This window comes from Alosa alosa, chromosome 21 (assembly GCF_017589495.1).
Source record: "Alosa alosa isolate M-15738 ecotype Scorff River chromosome 21, AALO_Geno_1.1, whole genome shotgun sequence".
Lineage (NCBI taxonomy): Eukaryota > Metazoa > Chordata > Actinopteri > Clupeiformes > Clupeidae > Alosa > Alosa alosa.
This window is the reverse complement of record NC_063209.1, coordinates 2,063,406-2,086,308: the sequence shown is the minus strand read 5'-3', so window position 1 is coordinate 2,086,308 and position 22,903 is coordinate 2,063,406. Positions and strand designations below refer to the sequence as shown.

Sequence of the window (22,903 nt, the reverse complement as noted above, 5' to 3'; positions counted from 1 at the left end):
AAACAAGTGCTCTTTGTCACGATCTGGCTCAAGACCATGGCAAATATGGAGACAACTCGAGGGGTTAGCGTTAATAAGAGAATCATTTATTTACAAAAAAAAAGTAACAAAACAAAAGCAGAAGATGCCTCAGCCATCACTTGGGCCTGCTGCAGTCAACCCACCCAGACAGCTCTCACTAGCGAAGTGAGCGGGGAAGAGACAGGACACTCCCACAGGCTAGCCTATAAAGGTACACCAGGGCCCAGGTGTAACAATCAGGAAGCCTGTAAGACACACAAGACGAGATAGGGACATCTAGTGCCCTGGTGGACCCCTGCAGTAAGACAGGGCAATGGCCATGGCACAGGCACCCATGGTAGAGGGGCCGTGACCCACAAGTAAGGTGAACCACACAGTAACCGAGAGCAGTGAGCTGCTTTGCCTGCCTTGGCGCTCGGGGAGCAGTGGGGGCAGGGTTAGGTGCCTTGCTCAAAGGCACTTCAGCCGTGGATGTGGGCATGGGAGAGCAGTGCTCAACCACTTCCCCAGCCCACATTTTTCCTACTAGTTGGGGATCCAACCGGCAACCCTTTGGTTACAAGCCCAAAGCCCTAACCAGTAGGCCACATTACAACATTGCTGTGCAACATTATTAGGCCTACTTTATCTTTTTACAGATAATTGTGTAGCTCCAATCCCCACATTCCAGGAAGATGGACAAGCCACAAGCCATGTCCACCAGAAAAGTGACAGATGGCAGCTAACAACCCCATTCAATGTTATGAGGTTGGTCTGCTCCCATACACCTTTGTGGTTTTCACCTACAGTAAGTAGACAACAAAACAGCTGAACTTGAATGATTTGGCACAAACCAAATATAATTGATGATAGGCCTACAATGAAGAACTAAACAGAATGGAGTGTGACAAGGCTCAGAAAGCGAGTTTACTGCACTTTGTATGCTTTGTGCATCCATATAATGATTAACGGGGCCTACACTGACTAGATAGAATCCTAAAAGAAAATCTGGTATTTCACCGTGTCACACACACACACAAAACTATGCCATTCTACCTTAGCACAGTCAGTTAGCAACTACAAATGTATTTGCAAATTCAGGACAAAACTGGAACTTTTGTCCTGAATTTTAAGCACAATGACATTTTTAAAACACACTATTAAAACCCAACATCTTCAAATCTATCACCTACAAAGTGGTTCTGATGTAATCCACAATATTTTTTTTCACCCTGACCTTCAGAATCCTCTGCGTCAGAGGCTGTAAATGCCTGTTCACAAATCGTTTTGTTTGTGAAAGAACCACAGGTTATTAACAATTACAATAATATGTACATTTAATTGATCCTAAAAATTCTACATAAAATGGAAAATCCCTCAGTACATCTCTGATATGAAATGTGAAATTCAAATGTTCTTTCAGGCACTCCAACTGCCACCGTGTAAGGGTCCTTTGCGCAATGCATGGTGCAACCGGAGCTCATCTGTGCAACTCACATGTGTTAGATAATTCCAGAACACAGTAACATCGAAGTAGCACAGGGATTGCCATTTGACAGTGGCTGTTGCTGAAGCTGTGAAGCAAGGTAAGCTTTCAGGGGTCTTCATGTTGCTTGACATTTTTAATTTGGGAACAAAGTTAAAAGTGGAGGACGTTTCTAAGAACCCTTTCTTGATTTGTCTTTTTCAGATTAGCTACCGGTCTCCATTTTTGAAGCTCTAATTTACAACCAGTTTCAATCAAGATGTTGAATTTTGCTAGAACAGCTTCGAGAAACCTCTCTCGCTCCCAGACTACGACAAGAGGTGTATCCTCCTTGGTTAAGAAGGTATGTCTTAAAATATAGAATACTTTTGTAGAGTTGACATTGTGAGTTTGCGTAAAATATTGACGTATAACGTGACGCCATGGAAGGATAAAGCTGTCCACGATTAAGGTTAGCTGATGACATGCTAGTTGGACATGATGTTCGCAAAATTTAGCTAGCTAGTTAGCTAGCCATGCTATGCTAGCTGCTGTAATTTCAAATGTGTTGCTTGGGTGTCCCATCAACAGGGTTATGTTGGATCACTTCAGTATTGTTTTATGTTAGCCTGTTCCAAACTGTAATAATGATCTGTGGTTAACTCATATTGGTAACAAGATATTAGCGAAGCCTTAACGCTTAGCTAAAATAACGATAGTTGGTAAAGTCATGGACGTGTGTTGCCAGTGTTGTAACGTTATCGTGTAAATGTACCTTGTTGTTTGGGTTAGATGTACATTTTATTTAAATACGTTTAATAACGAAGTGTTGTTTTACTGTTGCATTTAACCAGATGGTCGTAGTCGCTATGTAAATGTGTGTTACCTTAGCTGACTGGCGCTAATGTTCGGGGACTTGATTCGTTGTTGGTTCCGTAACAATGTCATTCCGTGCAAACATTTGTATGTGATTTTTAATGTTTATCACAGCAGTATGTGCTCTTGAGTGGTGCCATTTTCCGGTATTGCAACTGGTTCATTCATTCGTTCCCCACATGTGCGACAGAGATGTCAGCTCGTGACCTTCGTTAGGTGTCCCTGAACACTGCGCTCGTCCAGCCCCCTCTAGCAGTGTTCCGTAACCCGAAATCACACACATTTCCCCTAGTATCAAAGCTAGTTCGCGATTTTGACTCCACGATTCACGTTTCTCCCTAAAAGGAATCTCTCCACCCCATTACATAAACACACTAATGTGCTAAACTTGTTTTCTTTAAGGCTTGCTCCAACGGATTGAGGCAAGATGCGCTGAGAGTCTTGACCAAAAGAGGTTATGCGTAAGTTCGAAAGTCTATTTTGACATTTTGATGAAGCTTGTCTTGATTCATTTTACTACATTTTAGCAGCATTTTTATTTTTGTATTCTTTACTGTGCAGATCAGAGGCAATTAAAGGATCTGTGATTGGCATTGACCTGGGTACCACCAACTCTTGCGTTGCGGTAATGGAGGGTAAACAAGCAAAGGTGAGATCATCATTGTGTTGTATGATCAGTGCAATTAATGTTTTACATAATTAATGTTTGTGTGGTTGGAAATTTGCTTTTTGATGTTATTGAATTCACCTCCAGATATGTTTGTAATGGCAGTGAACCTTGTCTTGTATTCACACCCAAATGTGGTGTGATCTTATATTATAGCTGATATCTCAGCTCCCGATTTAATTAAACTAAATAGAATTCTTTGCGTAAACTGTAAGTGAGGTGAATATGGTCTGTACCTGGAGGATGTCACGGGGAGAAATTGAACAGTGTATAGGCCTACACAGAGTGCACACAATACATATTACATATGAAAGGTGACCTGAGGCTGTAGTGAAAGGGTGGGGTTAGCCTGTTAGTCTCCTCTTGGTCAAAAATGTATATTGCTATTAGTGGTCAAGTTTATTGTAGTCATCCACTCGGACGAATGGGAAAGGTAATCCATTAGTCCTTAGAGGCCTTATTATCCCCATGGAGCTTTACCGAAGGTATCACATTTCACAGATCTGGAACTGTGGTTTTGGGATGACTTTGAGTAGATTATTACATGATTTTAGGGCAGGGAACAGTGTTTCTCATACATTGACTAATCTGTGGCGGACCTTCACAAAATCAAAACGGCTGCCACACAATAATGTTCTATGTTGTACTATTTAAATTAGATAAAATCCTTTCATTAAGCTGCGCTTTTTACGCACACAGCCTTTCTCTCTTGTAACAAACCCGCTGCCCCTCTTCTACATGGATATTTAACAAAACATTAACCATTGTTGAAGGATTGTTGTTGCCACATAGAAGCATTGCATAGAAGACGGCTGGCTAAATTGCTATTAAATCCGCTTAACGTTGTGACCATACTGCGCAAATTTGTTCAAAACTGCTGCATTCAAGTTAACTCTGCTAAGGTCTTATCACAACATTGTACATTGGGGAGACTAAACTAAGCAATGCAATCAAGCCGTATCGCTAAGCTAACGTTAGAATACTGTTGGATGTCGAGTTAAGCTTAGTTACAGCTGCTTGTCAATTTCTACTACGGGTGGGTAACTCGTGCAGGGCTCTATTCATTTGATTGACTCTGACACTGAATGTTTGCAAAATCTCAATGTAAATAGAAAAGTGTTTTCCAAGACTTAAAACTGCTTGTCCCAAGGAGAAGTACAAACCTTTATTTTAACTAACTACGTCAAAAACATTATGAATTGCATTCACACATATCAGCAGCCTTTTAACTGTGTTAAAACTGCAAGGCTTCCCTCAAAGTGACAGGCACTCAATTAGGCCTATACACTACCAAGACAATCTTAAAGTGACAGTAACTTAAAACCTACACACGTACACCCACCAACCAGAAGTGGCACAGTCAAGGAAGGAGGATGACATAAATATAAAAGACATAAATGTGACCATGAACTGCACGATTATTTGTAGCTTTTGCGATTGGGTAATTGCGTTGGTCCATATTGCAATTGCAATATTTGGCAGCCCGCTCAGATCATGTGACTAGTAACAGCCTCTGTTAGCTGGAATGTATTGGGATGCAGCAGTCTTCTGTTAGAGACCCATAACCTCTTGAATGTGTAACAGGTCCTGGAGAACTCCGAGGGAGCCAGAACCACCCCCTCAGTCGTGGCTTTCACAGCTGATGGAGAGAGACTGGTTGGCATGCCAGCCAAGCGGCAAGCGGTCACAAACCCCACCAATACCTTGTATGCTACCAAACGTCTGATAGGGCGCCGTTTTGATGATGCTGAAGTACAGAAGGACCTGTGAGTTTTTCATTTAATTTATGTGTGTTTGAGCATCTAAATACCCAAATGCAACATTTTGTTCCTACTTAAGGGGCGAGTCAGTATGTGATTGAGGGCAGCACACACAAAAAAAATCCAAAGAGCAGTTATTTCTTAAATAAACTGCTTCATTCTCCATTGAAATCAACAGTAAGACACCCTTGCAGCTTGAAGTTGCATAAAACAAGTTAATCTATTTTGTCTCCAACATAGTTTTCTTTCTGGTTGTAGTGAGTGAATTCTAAGTATACCTCGATATAAGCATTTCAGCAGACGCCTTTTTATGTCCATAGGAAAAATGTCCCATACAAGATTGTACGGGCCTCCAACGGTGATGCTTGGGTGGAGGCTCATGGCAAACTGTACTCCCCAAGCCAGGGTGGTGCTTTTGTACTCATGAAGATGAAGGAAACAGCAGGTGACTTAATGTTTTTTTTTTTTTATTTCACTACTGCTTTATCATGTTAAATGCCGGCATTGTATTCATTGTTTTGGGTTTGTTTCAGAAAATTACTTGGGACACAATGTCAAAAATGCTGTGATCACAGTCCCAGCCTACTTCAATGACTCCCAGAGACAGGTAAATGTGATGCTTCTAAATGATTAATGATATATCTAAATAGATATTGATGATAATTGGAAAGCTGTAAGAATTGCCACTAATGGGTGTTGGCACAAATTAGACGTAATGAGTAAGAAGGTATTTGTGTGTGGGTGGGGGGGGGTAGATCCTATAGGACCCTTTATGTAGTATATTCAACAATTAGTAATAAATTCCTTTTTTACAGGCAACAAAAGACGCAGGTCAAATTGCAGGCCTGAATGTTCTGCGTGTCATCAATGAACCTACTGCTGCAGCCCTTGCCTATGGCCTGGATAAAACTCAGGACAAAATGTAAGTATTTAATCACAGGGACTGTTGCACAAGAGACACAATCAACACAGTATAAAAGCTAACAAGCTCATTGTTTATAAAAAGTTAGTCTTTCGAGATTAATCATTTTGATGGATGGGTGCATAAAGCCTTTTCATTAATCCCTCTGCAGCATTGCAGTTTATGACCTGGGAGGTGGCACATTTGACATCTCAGTCCTGGAAATTCAGAAGGGTGTTTTTGAGGTGAAGTCCACTAATGGAGATACATTCCTTGGGGGAGAGGACTTTGACCAGCACCTTCTTAAGTACATTGTCAAGGAGTTCAAGAAAGAGGTTGGTAAAATTCATAAAACATTATGAGCATTTTCTTATTTCTTTTTGTACCAATTACTAATTACTACCAGTACTAAAGTGTCTGCCATTTCACTCATCATAATTCTCATCTAATATATATGACGCTCCATTTTCACATTGTTTTTCATACTTTTTTTACTTAATGTTTTGTGAGTTAAGTGGGGCAGACGTGCCTGCTAAATACTTAAACTCTGACTATGTATAGATGAGATTGCAACACAACTGAATATTGTCTTAAACGGGATGGTTAAAATTAGATTTGTTGTGTTTACACTATTGCATCAGCAGTGTGTAAAAAGGATGAAATAGATTGTGATATAGTAATTGTCAACATGGTTTGAATTTACTTTATCCCTTTTTTTGAAATTAATCAAGCCAACCACATTTTAATGATGTATATGCATATATCTTTATGCACACACAGAGCACTACTAATGCAGTTCAGTAGTGAACAGGATTGTTTTTATAACCAAGTTTCTCTTTTCCAGTCGGGTGTAGATCTAACAAAGGACAACATGGCCCTGCAGCGTGTGAGGGAAGCTGCAGAGAAGGCCAAATGTGAGCTGTCATCCTCTTTGCAAGTGAGTACAGCTTCCCATCCTTATGCTAGTCAAAAAAGACAAAACCTTGTATTGACCGCACCTGTGTAATAACTGCAGTGCCCAATAGCCTATTAATGAGAATCGGATCAATGCTTTGATCAGAAAGTGAAGCGAAGAAAAGAAATGTAATCCCATGTACAGCCCGCCCCTGTGTATTAACCTCATAGCTGAAAAAAGTTTGCTAGATCACAATGCTAGTAGAATGCTCCATTGACTTGAATAGGATTTCCCAAAGTTCTACAGTAAGATAAATGAATGTAATAACAGCCGCAAACATATAATTACTGCTGTCAATGGCAACGGGTTTTGTGCTTCTGATTTACGCCTTTCATATCACGCCGCGAGTGGTCCGGGCCCGTCTTGCAATGGAACTTCATTCAAAAGTGAAAGCAGACAGTTGATCAGCTGTGTTCTAAAGCATGTTTGCTTCAAGTTCAACGTGTGTTGCGAACTATTTGTTTCTCAGCAAAGCCACAACAAATGCTAACAAATAAATGTAAAGTTGAATAAATGGGAATGATTGCAGAATGTGTTTCAATGGAACTCTTTGACACCAGACATGTAAACATGCTAACACAGTGATCTGTTCTCTCAGACTGATATCAACCTGCCCTACCTGACCATGGATGCATCTGGCCCTAAGCATTTGAACATGAAGCTCACCCGATCTCAGTTTGAGGGCATCGTAGCTGATCTGATCCGCCGCACAGTCGCCCCCTGCCAGAAGGCCATGCAGGATGGTGAAGTGGCCAAGAGTGACATTGGTGAGGTGCTCCTGGTCGGTGGAATGACCCGTATGCCAAAGGTGAGTGCAGCATTTGTGGTGATGTTGCCAAATTTGTTGTTAGTTCTAAATAATTAAGGATTCATTGTTTACTTAGCTTTTTTTTTTGAATATGCAGTTTACATTCTGTGTAGTGTTTATGAAATACATATAGGTTGGGGGGGGGGCACTGATTTAATGGTAAATGCAGACACTAGCGCAGATTGACATTGACAAACAACCCCTGTTTCTCGGTTGTTACTCTATGGTAGACCAACTCACTTTCTGGAGGTATACTGCCCCCATCTTTTATGGAATGTGGAGTATGAATTGATTTTTTGGCAGACATTACACATGGCACCTTTAAAAATAGGATAATTGGGGGGTGGATTCCAGCTAAGTATTCAATAAAGAATACTTAATATTATATTATACATTAGCCTATGATAACTATAATAAAAGTGTAGTGACAAAATTTAGGCATGGATATTTTGCTTTTCTTATTAAAACAACGTCAAACTTGGCACTGCATTGGCCCCAGGCCTTGGCACCTGCACCGTACGCCGGCGACCCGGGTTCGATTCCCGCCCCGTGGTCCATTCCGGATCCCACCCGACTCTCTCTCCCACTCGCTTCCTGTCATTCTCCACTGTCCTGTAAATTAAAAGCATAAAAGGCCAAAAAAAAATAAAACTTGGCACTACTTACTCGTGCACGTAGCAAGACACCTGCCAATCGGACAAACAGTTCGACAGATATGCGGTTAACACACAAATGCACTCACAGACAGGCGTTTGTCATTTATGCTATGATTGCATCATAGCTACAGCCTACATAAAGCTCTGTGTTCATTTGTGTGGAGCGCAGAAATGTCAGAGTGAGAGAAAGGAGAAGTGATTGATCACATTTTTCATTACTAAATAAAAAAGACATTTATTAAGGCACACGCCACATATTTCTGTAAATTGTTTTGCCCCAGAACCACCATGGTTGTTAAAGTGCCAGGTTCAGGATGGTCTGCACTACGCACACATATGTCCTGCTGACTGCTTGCTGTGGTTAGATACATGTCAAAATGTAAGAATTATTTAAAAATCCAAATCAAATTAATGCAAGTATTAATACATCAAATGATGGCAGATCTAGGTAGCCTATAATCTGACTCTCGTCAGATGAATTTCATTCAGCCTAGCTCCACTCATCCATCTGGGATCGATCCATTGGAGAGGTGTTTCAGAAGGCTGGGCCTTATCAAAAATCCATGCATATGATTTGATTACGTCACATCTATGAAACTCCCGCCCTGCGTCCTGATTGGCTCTACCATAAAATCTGGTGCCGAAATCACTCTCAATGGAAGCGATCCCAGATGGATGTGAGTGGAGCTAGGCGGAACGAAATTCATCTGGCGAGAGTCAGGTTAGGTAGCCTAGGCTCCCCTGAAAAAAACAAAACAATATATAGCATGTGTGAAAGGCACTTACAATGACCAGGATAAATCCTTATAACTAAGGCAGTGAAAATGCCCCGAAAAATAGCCTTAAGGTTAAATGACTTAAGATTGTGTTGGCCATTTGCTTTGGCTGTGTCAGAGGCTTTGTTGCTCTTTTGCTTTCCCACAAATGTATGCATAGTTTCACACAACAATGCTTTGATGCTGTGGTTTCATCTAGTCTCTTTCTACACTGCTGAAGCTTATTCTAAGCCTTTTTCCTTCCCCAGGTCCAGCAGACTGTCCAGGATGTCTTTGGCCGTGCACCAAGCAAGTCGGTCAACCCTGATGAGGCGGTGGCTATTGGGGCAGCCATCCAAGGTGGTGTCCTGGCTGGAGATGTCACGGATGTGCTGCTACTGGACGTTACGCCCCTCTCACTTGGCATTGAGACACTTGGTGGCGTTTTCACAAAGCTGATCAACCGTAACACCACCATTCCCACTAAAAAAAGTCAGGTAGGGACCTGAACCTGAGATTCTATGTTTGAGAACTTTGAATTACAAAGTCAATGATGTATATTGACAGAAGACAAAGTTGCAGTTTCATAACACCATAAAACATGTATTCACTCACAACCCCCCCAGGTGTTTTCTACGGCTGCTGATGGACAGACACAGGTGGAGATTAAAGTTTGCCAGGGTGAGCGTGAGATGGCTGCAGACAACAAGATCCTGGGCCAGTTCACCTTGGTAAGACGGTGACATTAAGATTAATTTTATTTGCCCCCCTGTGCATAGGTGAGGGGATTTATTGAACAAGGTACTCTTGTCTTCAGGTGGGAATTCCCCCGGCTCCACGAGGAGTGCCCCAAATTGAGGTCACATTCGACATTGATGCCAACGGTATCGTCCACGTCTCCGCAAAAGACAAAGGCACTGGCCGTGAGCAGCAAAGTAAGTTAAAAGGCTGGACAGAACCTCTGTTTGCGTGATAGACAGTCCTCACTTGTGTGAATGCCAAGCCTGTGTGCATGATTCCCTTTACTTTCTGTACCTCCAGTTGTGATCCAGTCCTCTGGTGGGTTGAGCAAAGATGACATTGAGAACATGATCAAAAATGCAGAGAGATACGCAGAGGAGGACAGGAGAAGGAAGGTAATGTGTGCATTTTGTAGAAACCATCAGTGACCGTGTTGGAGGATGATGTTTGCTCTTGGTATTGCTGTTTTTGCTGTACTAATGGCTGTGCTTCACAGGATCGTGTTGAAGCTGTGAACATGGCTGAGGGCATTGTCCATGATACAGAGTCAAAGATGGAGGAATTCAAAGACCAGCTTCCAGCTGATGAGGTAGGCTTTGAAGCTGCTGTTAGATGAATAAGATATAGACTCCTTTAGATGGTTACTTACAGAAGTCTGTATATTTTCAGTTGGATAAGAATGAAAACTTTTGTCAAAATGAACTTGTTACCGGAGGATATCTTACAAATCTGTCACACCTTTTGCTTTATTTTCTTCTAGTGCAAAAAGCTAAAGGAGGAGATTGAAAAAGTCAGAGACCTCTTGTCACGGAAGGACACAGAGACGGGAGAAAACATCAAACAGGCTGCCACTAACCTCCAGCAGGCATCACTCAAGTTGTTTGAAATGGCTTACAAGAAGGTATGGTTAAGTTATTTAACAGACTTTTCCAAATCTACACCAGAAAAACAATTAGTCAACATTTCATTAACATTGTAAGAGCACCAAGGGAAAAAACCCTCCTTGGTCTTTAACAGTTGGTAGTGAATAAAATACGGATTCCCACTGTATGGCCAGGGTTGTTACTATGCATATGGTAGTTTGTTCCCTTTTGTAGAAGTTAGATCTTTCAAGTAGTTAGCTTTTACCCATTTAAAACCTTTTAGAAGACATACCTTTGTTGATGTCATTCTACATATTCATTTAGATGTGCTCACGTGAAGAACAAATAAACACACTTGTTCGTACTAGCTACTCATGCAATATATAGCTCTGTGGTCCAGAATGGAGCACCCAGTATATGTAGGAAAAGCTCATAGCTGGACAATGCCACCTATGTCACTCCAGTTATTATGCTAACAGGTTTGTTTTGCATAACTGTGGGGTAGGTTTAGACCGAAGCCCTTCAGTGCTCCTTCAGAAATGGAAGTTAAGGGGTGCCAGTCAGATGGTATCAATTTGTAGATTTGTAATATCTATCTAGATTGTAATTATGTAGATTTGTAATATTTGTGCTGACCCCTGTCCTGTCCTGTTGTCTCCCTCAGATGGCGTCAGAAAGAGAGGGCAGCGGCGGCTCCAGCACTGGTGGTGGTGAGGAGAAGAAGGAGGGACAGCAGTAGAGCCTTTGCACATGTATTGTGTCTCAGACTAAAGAACTGAAAGGCTTGGGATCATGGAGGACACTATCCCGAGCACTCATTGCATTCAAGTCATTCTCACCTACTGTGTTTTTGCAGTACAATTTACCATATATTATCAGTCTGTTAAATATTTCTCTTATCTAAATCTCTTTGTAATTCAATAGCTGAAATTTTTTTTTTTTTTTTGTTTTTTTTCTCAACCTCATTGGCAGGAGTCTGTGAACATGTGTAGATATCTATAGTAGTTCAATGTTCATCTGATTATTCACTTTGTTTCAGTTGTCCTCATGGCTATAAATGGTCTCAGGGGTTGATGACCCTCTCACAATGTTTTAGATTAATTCTCATCCCTAGCAAGCTCTCAATATGTGCATGCACATGGAGGAGGTAGAATGTCTTGTTCCTTTTTCACATCAGCGGTGTATGAATTAGTAATGCCCAAATGCGTTCCTCAAAGGGGATCAAATGTGGAGTGTGAACTTTTGAGTGAAATGGCTTGGCTGCACCCCATCCATTTTGTTGCACATTATTCCATTGATTACTGAAGCCTGAAACTCTTCTCCTTGTCAAGTTAACATACTGTGAGATGCATCATAAATGTAGAACATCAGGTCTTTTTTCCAACACCAGGCCATAAATAATTTCGATGTGCACAACGACGCTTTACCTGGATCTGCAAGATTGGACTTTCAGAAAATACTGATGCTTAACATTTTCAGCTCTTTAGGTCATGGTTATTGTGAAAATGCTTCAAGCCCCAAGCGGCCTTTGAGATTGTTAAGGCCTCACTGACATGCAGGCTATGGAATTATGTATGAAGTGAGGTTGTTTAATGTTATATGATGGAGTTAAGTAATATACAGAAGGGTTAAGAGGTGATTGGTGATTCCACAGCAATCTTTTGTAATAAAACATTTAAATGTGTTTTTCTTGTCTTGAAATGCTTTACATCATAAACTATATTTAATAGTTGGCTATTGGCTTTCTTTTTAATTTGTGAAGTTTAATCAAGAAACTTAAACTCATTTAAAGCAACACTAGCTTTTTCCCTTTGAAATAACTGCTTAAAACTTATTTTGACGGCACACTGACTTGTAATGTGGGAGTTACATCTGTCATTTCCATTGTGCCTAGAACGCCTGGCATTGTGATATGTGACGTTTGTGTGCTAGGAAATATGACCTTTTTCGTCAGGCATACACACTGGATACCCCTTAACATGTTTTTGCCAGCATGCAAGCTAGTCCAACAGACTTTCACGGAACACTGTTGAAAAATAAGAATAAAGGAGTACCCAATGTGTTAAAAGTAGATGCCAATGAGGTAGATGCTAATTGTTACATTTCTTTTAATTTCTAACCAATAAAATGGGAATGATCAACCTTTAGATGAACACATCTTAGTGTGCTGAGTAGTAAAAGGGCAGTGTCAAAGTCCATGTATGATATGCATCAAGCTGATAATGCAGCTTTGCACAGCACACATTTTCAAGTCCTTTGTAGAAAGAGGATGAACTGTGATGTACTGCAGTTTTGCCTTGGTTGTCATGGGCTTTTCATGTTCTGTGACATCACAGGAAGGAGTGAGCTCTTTTGGTCTTTCCAAGTGGGCATCATCTGTCAGTGATGTCAACAGCAACTAAGCATGACATCACTAAAAAGAGAATAGATTCTTTGACTCCTGTTGAAACAGCAGGTGCTAGAGTTTCATGATAGTAAATATGGGGGTTGCCTTATTGACTAAAACGAGGCACAGCTTTTGCATCTTGCCTTTCAACCTTGCTATTAGTGTTTCCATCAACAACATCAAAGAATTTACTAAGGCGTCTTCCTTTAAAGGATGGAACAAATCATTGAGGTGTTTATTGACTTTTTTCTAAGTTTACAGTTGTAAATAAAAATCAGAAACATCATGTTATCTAATTTTATAAAGTTAAAGCAGCCTTTGTGAGAGTGAACATCTTAAATTATGACCTTTAATATAAAGTAAAACATAGAAAAGCAAGTCTCAAATTTGCTTGAAATGTTTAGCACTGGGTACTAGGTTGCATCTTGTATACAAAGCACGACCCATTCACAGGTGTTAGAAATGAAATTTGTTTTTAGAAACAATTACAGTCCATGTGTACATTTCGAGTATTTTCACATGGGCCAACTCCTCTTTGTATGGCACCACTGTAAGACTTCTCCCAGACACAGTTGTGCATTTTCACTCCAGGAACTCACTTCTCAGGCTCCCTTCACTGTCAGAGAAGTTCAGCAGTTCTTCCAGGTCCCCATCACCATCTGTGTCCTCTTCCTCCTCTGCCTCCCTGGACGTCTGAGGCTCAGCTTCACTTTTGCTGCCCAGTTCCAGATAGCCCTTGGCCGGTGGGTTGGGGCCACCACTGCGGAGTCCACTGGTCTCATTGCTCGCTTTGACGACTTTGGTGCTCTGGACCATGGAGAGTCGTTCGTCCCAGTTCGTCCCAGCCTCGCTGTCCTGTTCCTCCATATGGCTCAGAGCATGAGCACTCGGAGCCAGTGACACCGTAGACTTGCTGGTGCACAGCCCCATGACGTCCCCTCCCTCTGGCGTGCTTGCTCTCTCTATTCTTAACACCACTGCCTCCTACCACAATGATCTTGAGCTCATGTTCCATAGATGAGCTGTCTGACAATGAAGCTTCTCGATAGTTAACACAGGGTGGTGGAAAGATTTAAAGCTGGTTTGAAGTTGTTCCCTTTGCATGCCACAACCAGATGGTTGAACATGTTCCATTGCCAAACGGAGCCTCTCAAGGTCTCTTGAGCTGATGGTTTAACTGCGGTCAACATGTGTCACCTGATTGTGGCAGTTAATGTCAGTAGGGGAAATAAGTATTGAACGCATTGAACATTTTTTTAAATAAGTATATTTCCAATGAGACTATTCACATAAAATGTTCATACATTAGTATTAACTCAGGAAATCCACACATATAAAGAAATCCAAACATTAAGGTCTGTAAATACATGTATGTCTAATAAAGTGTAATGAGACAGGAAAAAGGTATTGAAAGCACCAATTGAAATTTTTAAATATTTTGTGGAAAAGTCTTTGTTTGTAGTGACAGCTTCTAGACATTATCCTGTATGAAGAAACTAATCAGTCACAGTATTCAGGTGATTTTGGCCCATTCTTCTAAACAGATCGTCTTTAAATCTTGAAGATTCGAAACCTAAATCCATTTATAATTATTAATTTGCACACAAATAACTGGCGTCAGTGACGTCTTTGACATGAAGATCCCGGGAACTACACTTGCTTTTTCTTATTTGTAAAAATGTACATGTCAGTATGTGTATAGTTATAAAACAGAATTTCTTTATAATATGTATTGGCAAAGCAAGCCCATGCAAGTTTAATTATATATTGTTTAAAAAAAAACATTCAAATTTCTTCATTCCAGTGTTATTAGGCAGGGGTGCCTGCAGGAATGAATGCTATGGTAGGCCCATGCACACCCATCTAAAAGAACCCCCTCTGCACACGCAACGAAACATTTCAAAGCGCTGATAATTGTTTTCCGGTTAAGCCTACATAGGCTAGTATTAATAGTGCTACTTTTTTCAGAGCGGGGAATGAATAAATGGGCATTGAATAAACAAAGTTATACTCAAGGAAGCAGTAAAGCTAATGACCAGATATACACCAGTTCAGCATGGACATATTTATATTCATGTATTTTGGCAAGTACATTTTAAACTGTTACAACAAAATTCCCTGATATTCCATGACTTTGCCCCAAAAATGATAAAATTCCCTGACTTTCCATGTCTGGAATAGACTTTCCAGAATTCCATGATATTCCAGAAATTCCATGATCCGTGGGAACCATGTAAAATAGGCTTTAATGGGCATAAAGACAAATGAAATATGTTCGTGTGAGATGACTTAGCGGACACAAATTTGTGGTATTAAACTGTTTAACTGTCAAATTGCTGCCAAATGCATTTCCCATGTCAATGAAATTTGAACCCCACCATTGTATTGCCACACATAACACCTCTTCTTAATTGTCACCAGATGGTGCTGCAGGACAAAGCATTTTTCTCTTTTAAGCAATGCATGTCAATCTCAATGAAATTTTCTGTGATTCATTTGGCCGTTGATAGACAATGCATAATGAGTATGCTTTGCACACTTACATGTCAGCAACATTGAAGACTGCCCTTTCCAATCCTTACAAATGTGTGGCATGCCTGAAAATATCACTTGGTTATAATGTTTTTGATTAAACAACTTGATATTGATGATAAAATAGTTATTGATGATAAAATAGCACATTAAAAAAAGAGAACGGTGACATTTCTGAGGGGGAAAGATTCTACTGGGGAGAGGTCCCCATGTGGGCTGTCATAGAAGCAGGAGGGGGGGGGTGTTTGTGAGTGTGTCAATGTACACACACACACATGCTGTCCATCTGATCAGTAGGTATGTGCCTGGTTTTATACACATACTGTGGTCTCACCCATTCATTTCGTATGACCAGTCACCACAGGTATACAAAAATTGAATAAAACTGAATAAAATGTGTGTTCAGATGCCCTGCAGAACAAAGTCATGGAGCCTCATTACAGTCAAATTAAAGTAACAAAAAAAGTGCATTGGTCAAATTTGACTGGGAATACAACAGGAGGATTAACTCTTCGTTCAACAGGATATTTTAGATAATAAAAGAAATAAAAATGGCATGATAAATTATGTACATCTAATGGTGTGTTGAACAACCATAGGCAATGGCTGCCAACAGATGTTCTGTATGGTCTAGAAATGAGACTCTCGCATCAGTCAACAGGTTGTTTGGTATCCTTACAGCTCAATCGATATAGCACTGCAACAGGGGCGTCATGCAAGCCAAAATTCAGAGGGGGCACAATCAGGCTTTTTTTTTTTTTTTTTTTTGGGGGTCATGTTCTGGCTGCTAAACATACCATTTCAATGCAGTTTGGAAGGGACAGAAATACCTTAACAGAGCAAACAGCAACCTCATCTATCTGAGGACTAAGCTAAAGTATCTATTTTGTAAGTTAATGTAAAACACATAGGTTGGTGAAAGAACTGTAAACACAAATTCAGCTCATTAAAGTGTAAGCTCATTAAAGCATGTTTAGACACAAACATTACACTTAGGCATACTACACATGATTTTAAAAACAGTACCATTGCAGTTGTTATGATTTGATTGATATGTGACCTAAGAACAATCTTACATTAAAAAAGTTGCTGAGGTCTGACTTTGTGGCGCTCAGAAATTAAATTAGTTTAATCTTAATTCATGTGATGAAGGACTTTGAACAAAGTTTGACAGGTTTCAGTGCTGAGTAAGAGTAACACTAAATATTTGAATATTTTACTAGTAATATATTTTTCATTACCATTATGGCAAGCAATAGGCTATCCTACCTCATTTGTAAGTTGCTACCTGCAAATCATGAGCAAGAGACCTGATAACCTAAGTTATGAGCGCATGAGGGAGACTATTATACTTTCTTGCCCTCTACATCACGGTCATAGCGATCCTATTTATATAAAACAACTTTAGGCCTCCTTTTAAAAGGGTATCCCTTTTCACTACATGGATTAGCTGCCACATAGGCTACGTGAAGAGAACAAGTGGAGATTGAGAAACATCCAACGCAATGCCTTGGTAGGCCTAATGTTATTAGGTTGGATTTTGTAGTCACTGCAAATTTAACACCCTCGTTTCTATGATACTAGAAACAATTGAAACAGGAGACTGTGCCAAATATTTGTAATATGTGTAAGCCTAGGCTACGTTACACTGACACCATGTAGGCTAACGTTAAAGTAATGCTCTTAATTCTCGGCCAACATCAAATCCATAGTTCTATAACTATTTGATCGCCAAGTCCAAATTTCCTGGTCAACCACAAATAATTCCACTACTTTTTATTGCTTAGCTAGACTACTTACCACTTCAACACCATTGACTGTAGCATCTGTTTAAACTGCAACTGTAACAGTTCAACTGTTCAAACTGTAGCGTTAACTGTAACCGTTCAACACAAGCAAAACATTGCGAGCTCAATGCGCGTTGAGTTGTTACGGGAACATACACAGACACCAATTTTAGGAAAAGGGCTAATGTTGACCGGTCTTCAGCTGTTTTGGTACAGTTTATTACACATCCAGAAGAATGCATTTGAGTCGTTATAGACTCTGGCTTATTATGGAGCATAATAGGAACAAAGTTATGATCAAATTAAAAAAAAATATCAGGGAGGAAAAATCCGAGGGGGCACGTGCCCCCTTTATTTCAATGGGCATGACGCCACTGCACTGCAACAGTTATTTTCCTTCATCAGTCTTACTTAAATGATGTTAACCCAAGGAACAATAATGAGAAATATTATTATATTATATTATATTATGAAAATATCTAACCTTTCACTTAGATGGCAAAAATATGTTTCTTTCAGATGTCCACTCCAACACACATTGGACATATACATATCTAAGAACTGTCAATGACCAGATGCCATAAACATTTTTATCCTTCAATGGATGTAGATTAAACAAAATGCAAACTTTAAACAAATAGATTAATTCCTAGGCCTTGTGAAACAAAGCACTTACCCTGATTGTTAAACTACCCACATGCCGTTGGCTATTCATTTCATATCACTGGTGCTAAACTACATTGATATTCTCACAACCATTCATGCCAGAGACAAACTGATAGCACCTATTAAAAGAGAGCAACACACACTTTCACATGATGCCTTGGTCACCCCTGTAATCTGAAGTGAAGGCTAAATATGCCTTTGTTTAAGATCAGTACCCTGAATTAAAGTCTGAAGCTAGTCCCATGATAAATTTGACTAACACATCTAGTCAATAATGGAAAGATTGATTAGGCTATACTATCCTAAGCATGGCTTATACATGGCAAACGTATTAAGCCTTTTCCTCTTTTTATAGTGTTATAGTTTTTTTGGATATGTTTTTGATCTGAACCATGGCACTGATCTTCCGTAGCCATATTCTCACTGTAAGATCATATTTTTGAGATTTATCATGGATTACCTTGGAATACTTGAATAATCATGAAGAAAATATTCTATTAGGTATGACAGGTAGGCTACTCCATGCAAACGTAACTGTATGTGTGTTGAAAGATGATTGAAATGTGGTGACAGTTTAACAGACACAGGCACATATCATATATTATTATTATTAGAGCACGCTAGAGTCTAAACTAGACTAAAAGTGAACAGCTCATTAGTGACTTCTGTAATAACCACTATAGATTCATGTCCAATGTTGTTGGCTAAACGCTCTTCCCCTGAGGGACTGAAACACTGATACTCACCATTTAAATAAGTCTCTGTGGGCATCATTGAGGACTACTCCAATGGGCCTTGTTTTTCTGTTTGGACATACAGCCCTCCCTCAAATCCTCATCCCCTGGGTTAATTAATCACCTTCAATTATGACAGCCTGATTTCACACAGTTAATGACCTTTTTAAATACTGTGGTGCCTCCTCATGGTATCATGTACGTAAAATGTTTTTTGCCCAAGGGTATGACATGTTCCATAACATGACACCACAGAAAGGAGGTTATGATGTGAAATGTGTTGCTGTGTTCTTGTGCGGGTTTTGTTAATTATCTGTTTGGGTATGAGGCTATTTTGCTCATTATGGCGATCTAAGGACTTCTGAGTTTTAGTTGTTTTGACATTAATTAGGGCCTACAGGTGTAGAAGAAAAACATTTTCAAGGAGGACTATTTCAGGACAAACATGTCATTGTAAGAACAAAACAAAAACATACTGATAACAAACAGTGAAGTCATTCTACCATACAGCGCATGGAAATGCACTGTACTATTCTTTCTAGGCTTCTTATACTTATTATTATTATTCTAACCAAACTTTCTCTGTTTAATTCAGCTTCAACCATTTAACATAAAAACGTTGTAAGCCTAGACTCTCTCCATTATACAAGAATACAAGGCACCTTCCATCCAACTGTCTCTCATTCATCCACTTCAAACTATTTAACTCCATCCACTTCAATCTATCTATCCACTTCAAACTATTCAACATGATTACCATAACAATCAGCATAGCAAATGCTTTATATAGCATAGCAACCACCATATGTACCCTAGCAACACCCTAGCAACAATCACAATTACCCTATTAACACAAACCACTTTCCTTTCAACGTTCTATCCATCGGTCTAATTAGACTAAGTTAACATGGAATTTTCTTTTTTTCTAAATTTCTTCTTATTTATTTATTTGGGTTGCACTCTGTGCATAGATGAATGCGTTACTACTAGTAAAAATACTTTTTTTCTAAATTTATTTATTTGGGTTGCACTCTGTGCATAGATAAATGTGTTATATAAATAAAAGTTACTTACTTACTTACTTACTACTTCCAACCATTCATTCATCCATTAAACTATCTGTCTATACACATCCATTAAACTATCTATCAACATTCATTAAACTATCTGTCTATCAACATCCATTAAACCATGTCAACCACCATAGCAACCAAGATGATTACTCTACCAACCATAGTAACCACTTTATTTGGAATAGCAACCACCATATGCCTTAGCAACACTTTAGCAACCATCTCAATTACCCTAGCAACAACCTAGCAACCATCATAGCAACATTTTTACCTTGTCTCCACCCATCTTCTTCAAACCATTCATCCATCCATTAAACTATCAGCTTATCAACATCCATTAAATTATCTTTCTTTCAATATCCATTAAATTATGGGCTAAACTGTGCACTTGCTTACTTGAAGTCGGCAAACCAGTTTCCTGTTCGTTGACATGGCTATGAGTGCTTTAGCTATACCAAAACATTAGAAACACAATGTACTGTGTAGCGAGTCTTAATGTCTTTGTATGGTTTACGAGGCTAGGATCTAAGGAGAACTGCTGTGTGCCTCTTTGTCGTTATAAAAGTGATTTTAGCTTCCACCAAGGATGACAACGAGGGATGTCAACGAGGAAACTGGTGTGCCGACTTCAAGTAAGCTAGTGTACAGAGCCCAAAATATAGCCGTGTATACGTGTAATTACAGTATTTATAAATATAAATAAAAACACTGTGGGTGGGATAGGGCAGTGCAATTGTCTGGGGGGAAGGGACTGTTGAGGGGTAAAATGTCCTCAAAATGTCCACCTCCTTGTTGTCCCTGTCAAGGTTGCCATGGTAATGGACACCTCAAGGATGTGCAGGACGAATAATACAAAGAGCAGTAGAATATGGCTATGTATAAATGTAATTACAGTATGTACATTTATAAATATAAATAGAACACTATGGGTGGGATAGGGTGGTGCAATTGTCCGGGGGTAGGGGGTTGTTGAGGGGCAAAAAGTCTGCAAAATGTCCACCTCCTGGTTGTCTCTGGTTGTCAGATTGCTCTCAATAGCCCCCTTCAGACCATCGAGCCAGGCCAGGCTAGGGTAATTTGGGGGCCACCTGGTGATAGTTGCCCAGGTCTACAAGCCTCATATCCCTGAGACCTACTAGCCTCTCCGGATTACACCTCGACATGCCCTCGCTTGTGAAAACGTCACCAATACAACCCATTTTCAAACAGGATAAGCAGAAAGTCACGTATATCTCTATCCTGTCCTGTATGCTATCAAAGTCAGTCACCTATTTCTGCCATTTTACGTGTATGTCACTTAATATTCATTTCTATACAAACCAAGAAGGCAACACAACATATGTGTATATAAATGAGCTATGTACCAAAAACGACATTTTACCGTGACTCGAAGAGCTGTAAACAGTGTTGTAAGGCTGTGTGTACAAATTTGCTTGGAGATCCAGTGGAATTTTGATTTCGCGACGATGTGCCGCATGAGAGGGCACCCACCAGCCCAGCACCAAACTCTGAGCACACAGTAAAGAAAATAGGATTTTGAAGGCAGTAGATACTCCTGCTAAGAACCAAACCAGACTTTGTTCAAATCTACACACCTTTGGCTACTGGAAAATGTGAGGTTCATTTATCAAATGATATTTTGAAGTATTAAAAAACATCTTTATTTTAAAATTTTCGAACGAAAGGGGCGGAAATTGGTGCTTTTACAATAATTCTCTAAAGTATTCCACACTATCGATATATAGCATAAAACACCCTGGCAGGAATAATTTAGCGGTACGCTTGTCTATTTTAGTTAACTCATAAGTTCTTTTTACTGTGCTCTATAACGACCTCTGGACAGAGTTAGCCTCCTGACAGGCAAACATCTTTAACGCGGATGTAAATTAGCCTGGCTAGCTCGGCTTTGGCTCGACGGTCTAAAGGGGGCTAATGGTGCAGCGGTAGAAGTTCACCTCAGAAAGAAGAGACGCTGGTGAGCCTTCTTGATCAGGGTAGAGATGTTGAGGGTCCAAGAGTGGTCCTCAGAGATGTGGACACTCAGACACGTGAAGGTGGTGATACACTCCACCTCAGTCCCGTTGATGAGAATGGGGGTGCATGTGCTAGCTTTTGACTTCCTGAAGTCCACATTGAGCTCTTTGTCTTCTTGGTGTTGACAGCCAAGTTGTTGTCGGTGCACCACGATGTTAGGTGCTGGACCATCTCCCTGTAGGCCGTCTCATCGTTGTTGCTGATGAGACCAATCACTATAGTGTCATCTGCAAACTTGACAATGGTGTTAGAGTCATTTACAGGTATGCAGTCGTAGGTGAAGAGGGAGTAAAGGAGAGGTTCCAGCACACAGCCCTGTGGTACACCGGTGTTCAGGGGAGGGTTGAGGAGTCTGCGGCCTGTTGGTTAGGAAGTCCAGAATCCAGTTAAAGATGGAGGTATTGATCAGTTTAGAGGGGAAGAAGGTGATGAATGATGAACTGAAGTCAATGAACAGCATTCTCACATAAGTGTTGCTATTGTTACGGGGACGCTGGCGACACACGCCGCTCCGCCTGGCATCATGTTTTTTTTTTTTTTATGTAATGTTCGTAATTTTATGCAATGTCATGTTTATTTTTTGTATTGGTTTGTCTAGTTAAATGTTTTCCCTATTTATTTACGCTATTTTTGATAGTTTTCGTGTTATTCTTAGCCCTTTTTACTGCTTCTAAGTCAGCTGATGTCGTTGACATTTGTCCATTGGGTGCTTGCTGTGGCTAGCTTTTGCCCTAGCTGGGCATCGGACATCCTTCCATCTATCCGTGAGCGGTGCAGCACTTCACTGTCTGGTCGAGGGGATCTCTCGGGACAGCTGGACCTAGGCTGGCTACTCTGCGAAAGATCTGCCGTGGCCGCCGAGCTGTTGCTGACCTGCGAGCTGCTTGCCAACTGCAGACTAACGTTAACGGTGAAGAGCTGCAATCTCACGGAGCAACAAGCGGTCACTGTTAAGTCCACCGGATTGCGGATCTACACGATCGCCCAGTACTTTGGACTGTGCTTCCAGTCATCTCCAGACTGCAGTCTACAAGGCCTAGCTTCTAACGTTAACGTTATCTCCAGACTGCCAGTGAATTCACCGGGTTGGTCAGTTGCTAAAGAACTTTGTTGGCATTGCATCGGTTGTGAAGACACAGCTCTGTGCGCAGTTTTCACGGATCATCATTGCCCTTGGACATTTCCAGCTGGTTTGGAAATTGGACTAATTTTAACATCACTTTTCCCCCTTTTTAAATATATTT

At 40.3% G+C, this 22,903-nt stretch overlaps 1 protein-coding gene across 1 annotated transcript; it reads left to right on the top strand.

Annotated features, from left to right (window-relative positions):
• The first annotated feature begins 1,452 nt into the window (after window positions 1-1,452).
• Window positions 1,453-12,131, top strand: hspa9 (heat shock protein 9). Its single transcript, XM_048230699.1, has 18 exons — window positions 1,453-1,586; window positions 1,691-1,829; window positions 2,744-2,802; window positions 2,903-2,990; window positions 4,593-4,774; window positions 5,089-5,213; window positions 5,302-5,375; window positions 5,584-5,690; window positions 5,842-6,004; window positions 6,514-6,606; window positions 7,223-7,432; window positions 9,113-9,340; window positions 9,470-9,574; window positions 9,661-9,778; window positions 9,885-9,979; window positions 10,081-10,173; window positions 10,345-10,485; window positions 11,112-12,131. Exons 2-18 carry the CDS (start codon window positions 1,746-1,748, stop codon window positions 11,184-11,186), a joined length of 2,040 nt encoding a protein of 679 aa, XP_048086656.1. The 5' UTR covers window positions 1,453-1,586; window positions 1,691-1,745; the 3' UTR covers window positions 11,187-12,131.
• The last annotated feature ends 10,772 nt before the right edge of the window (window positions 12,132-22,903 follow it).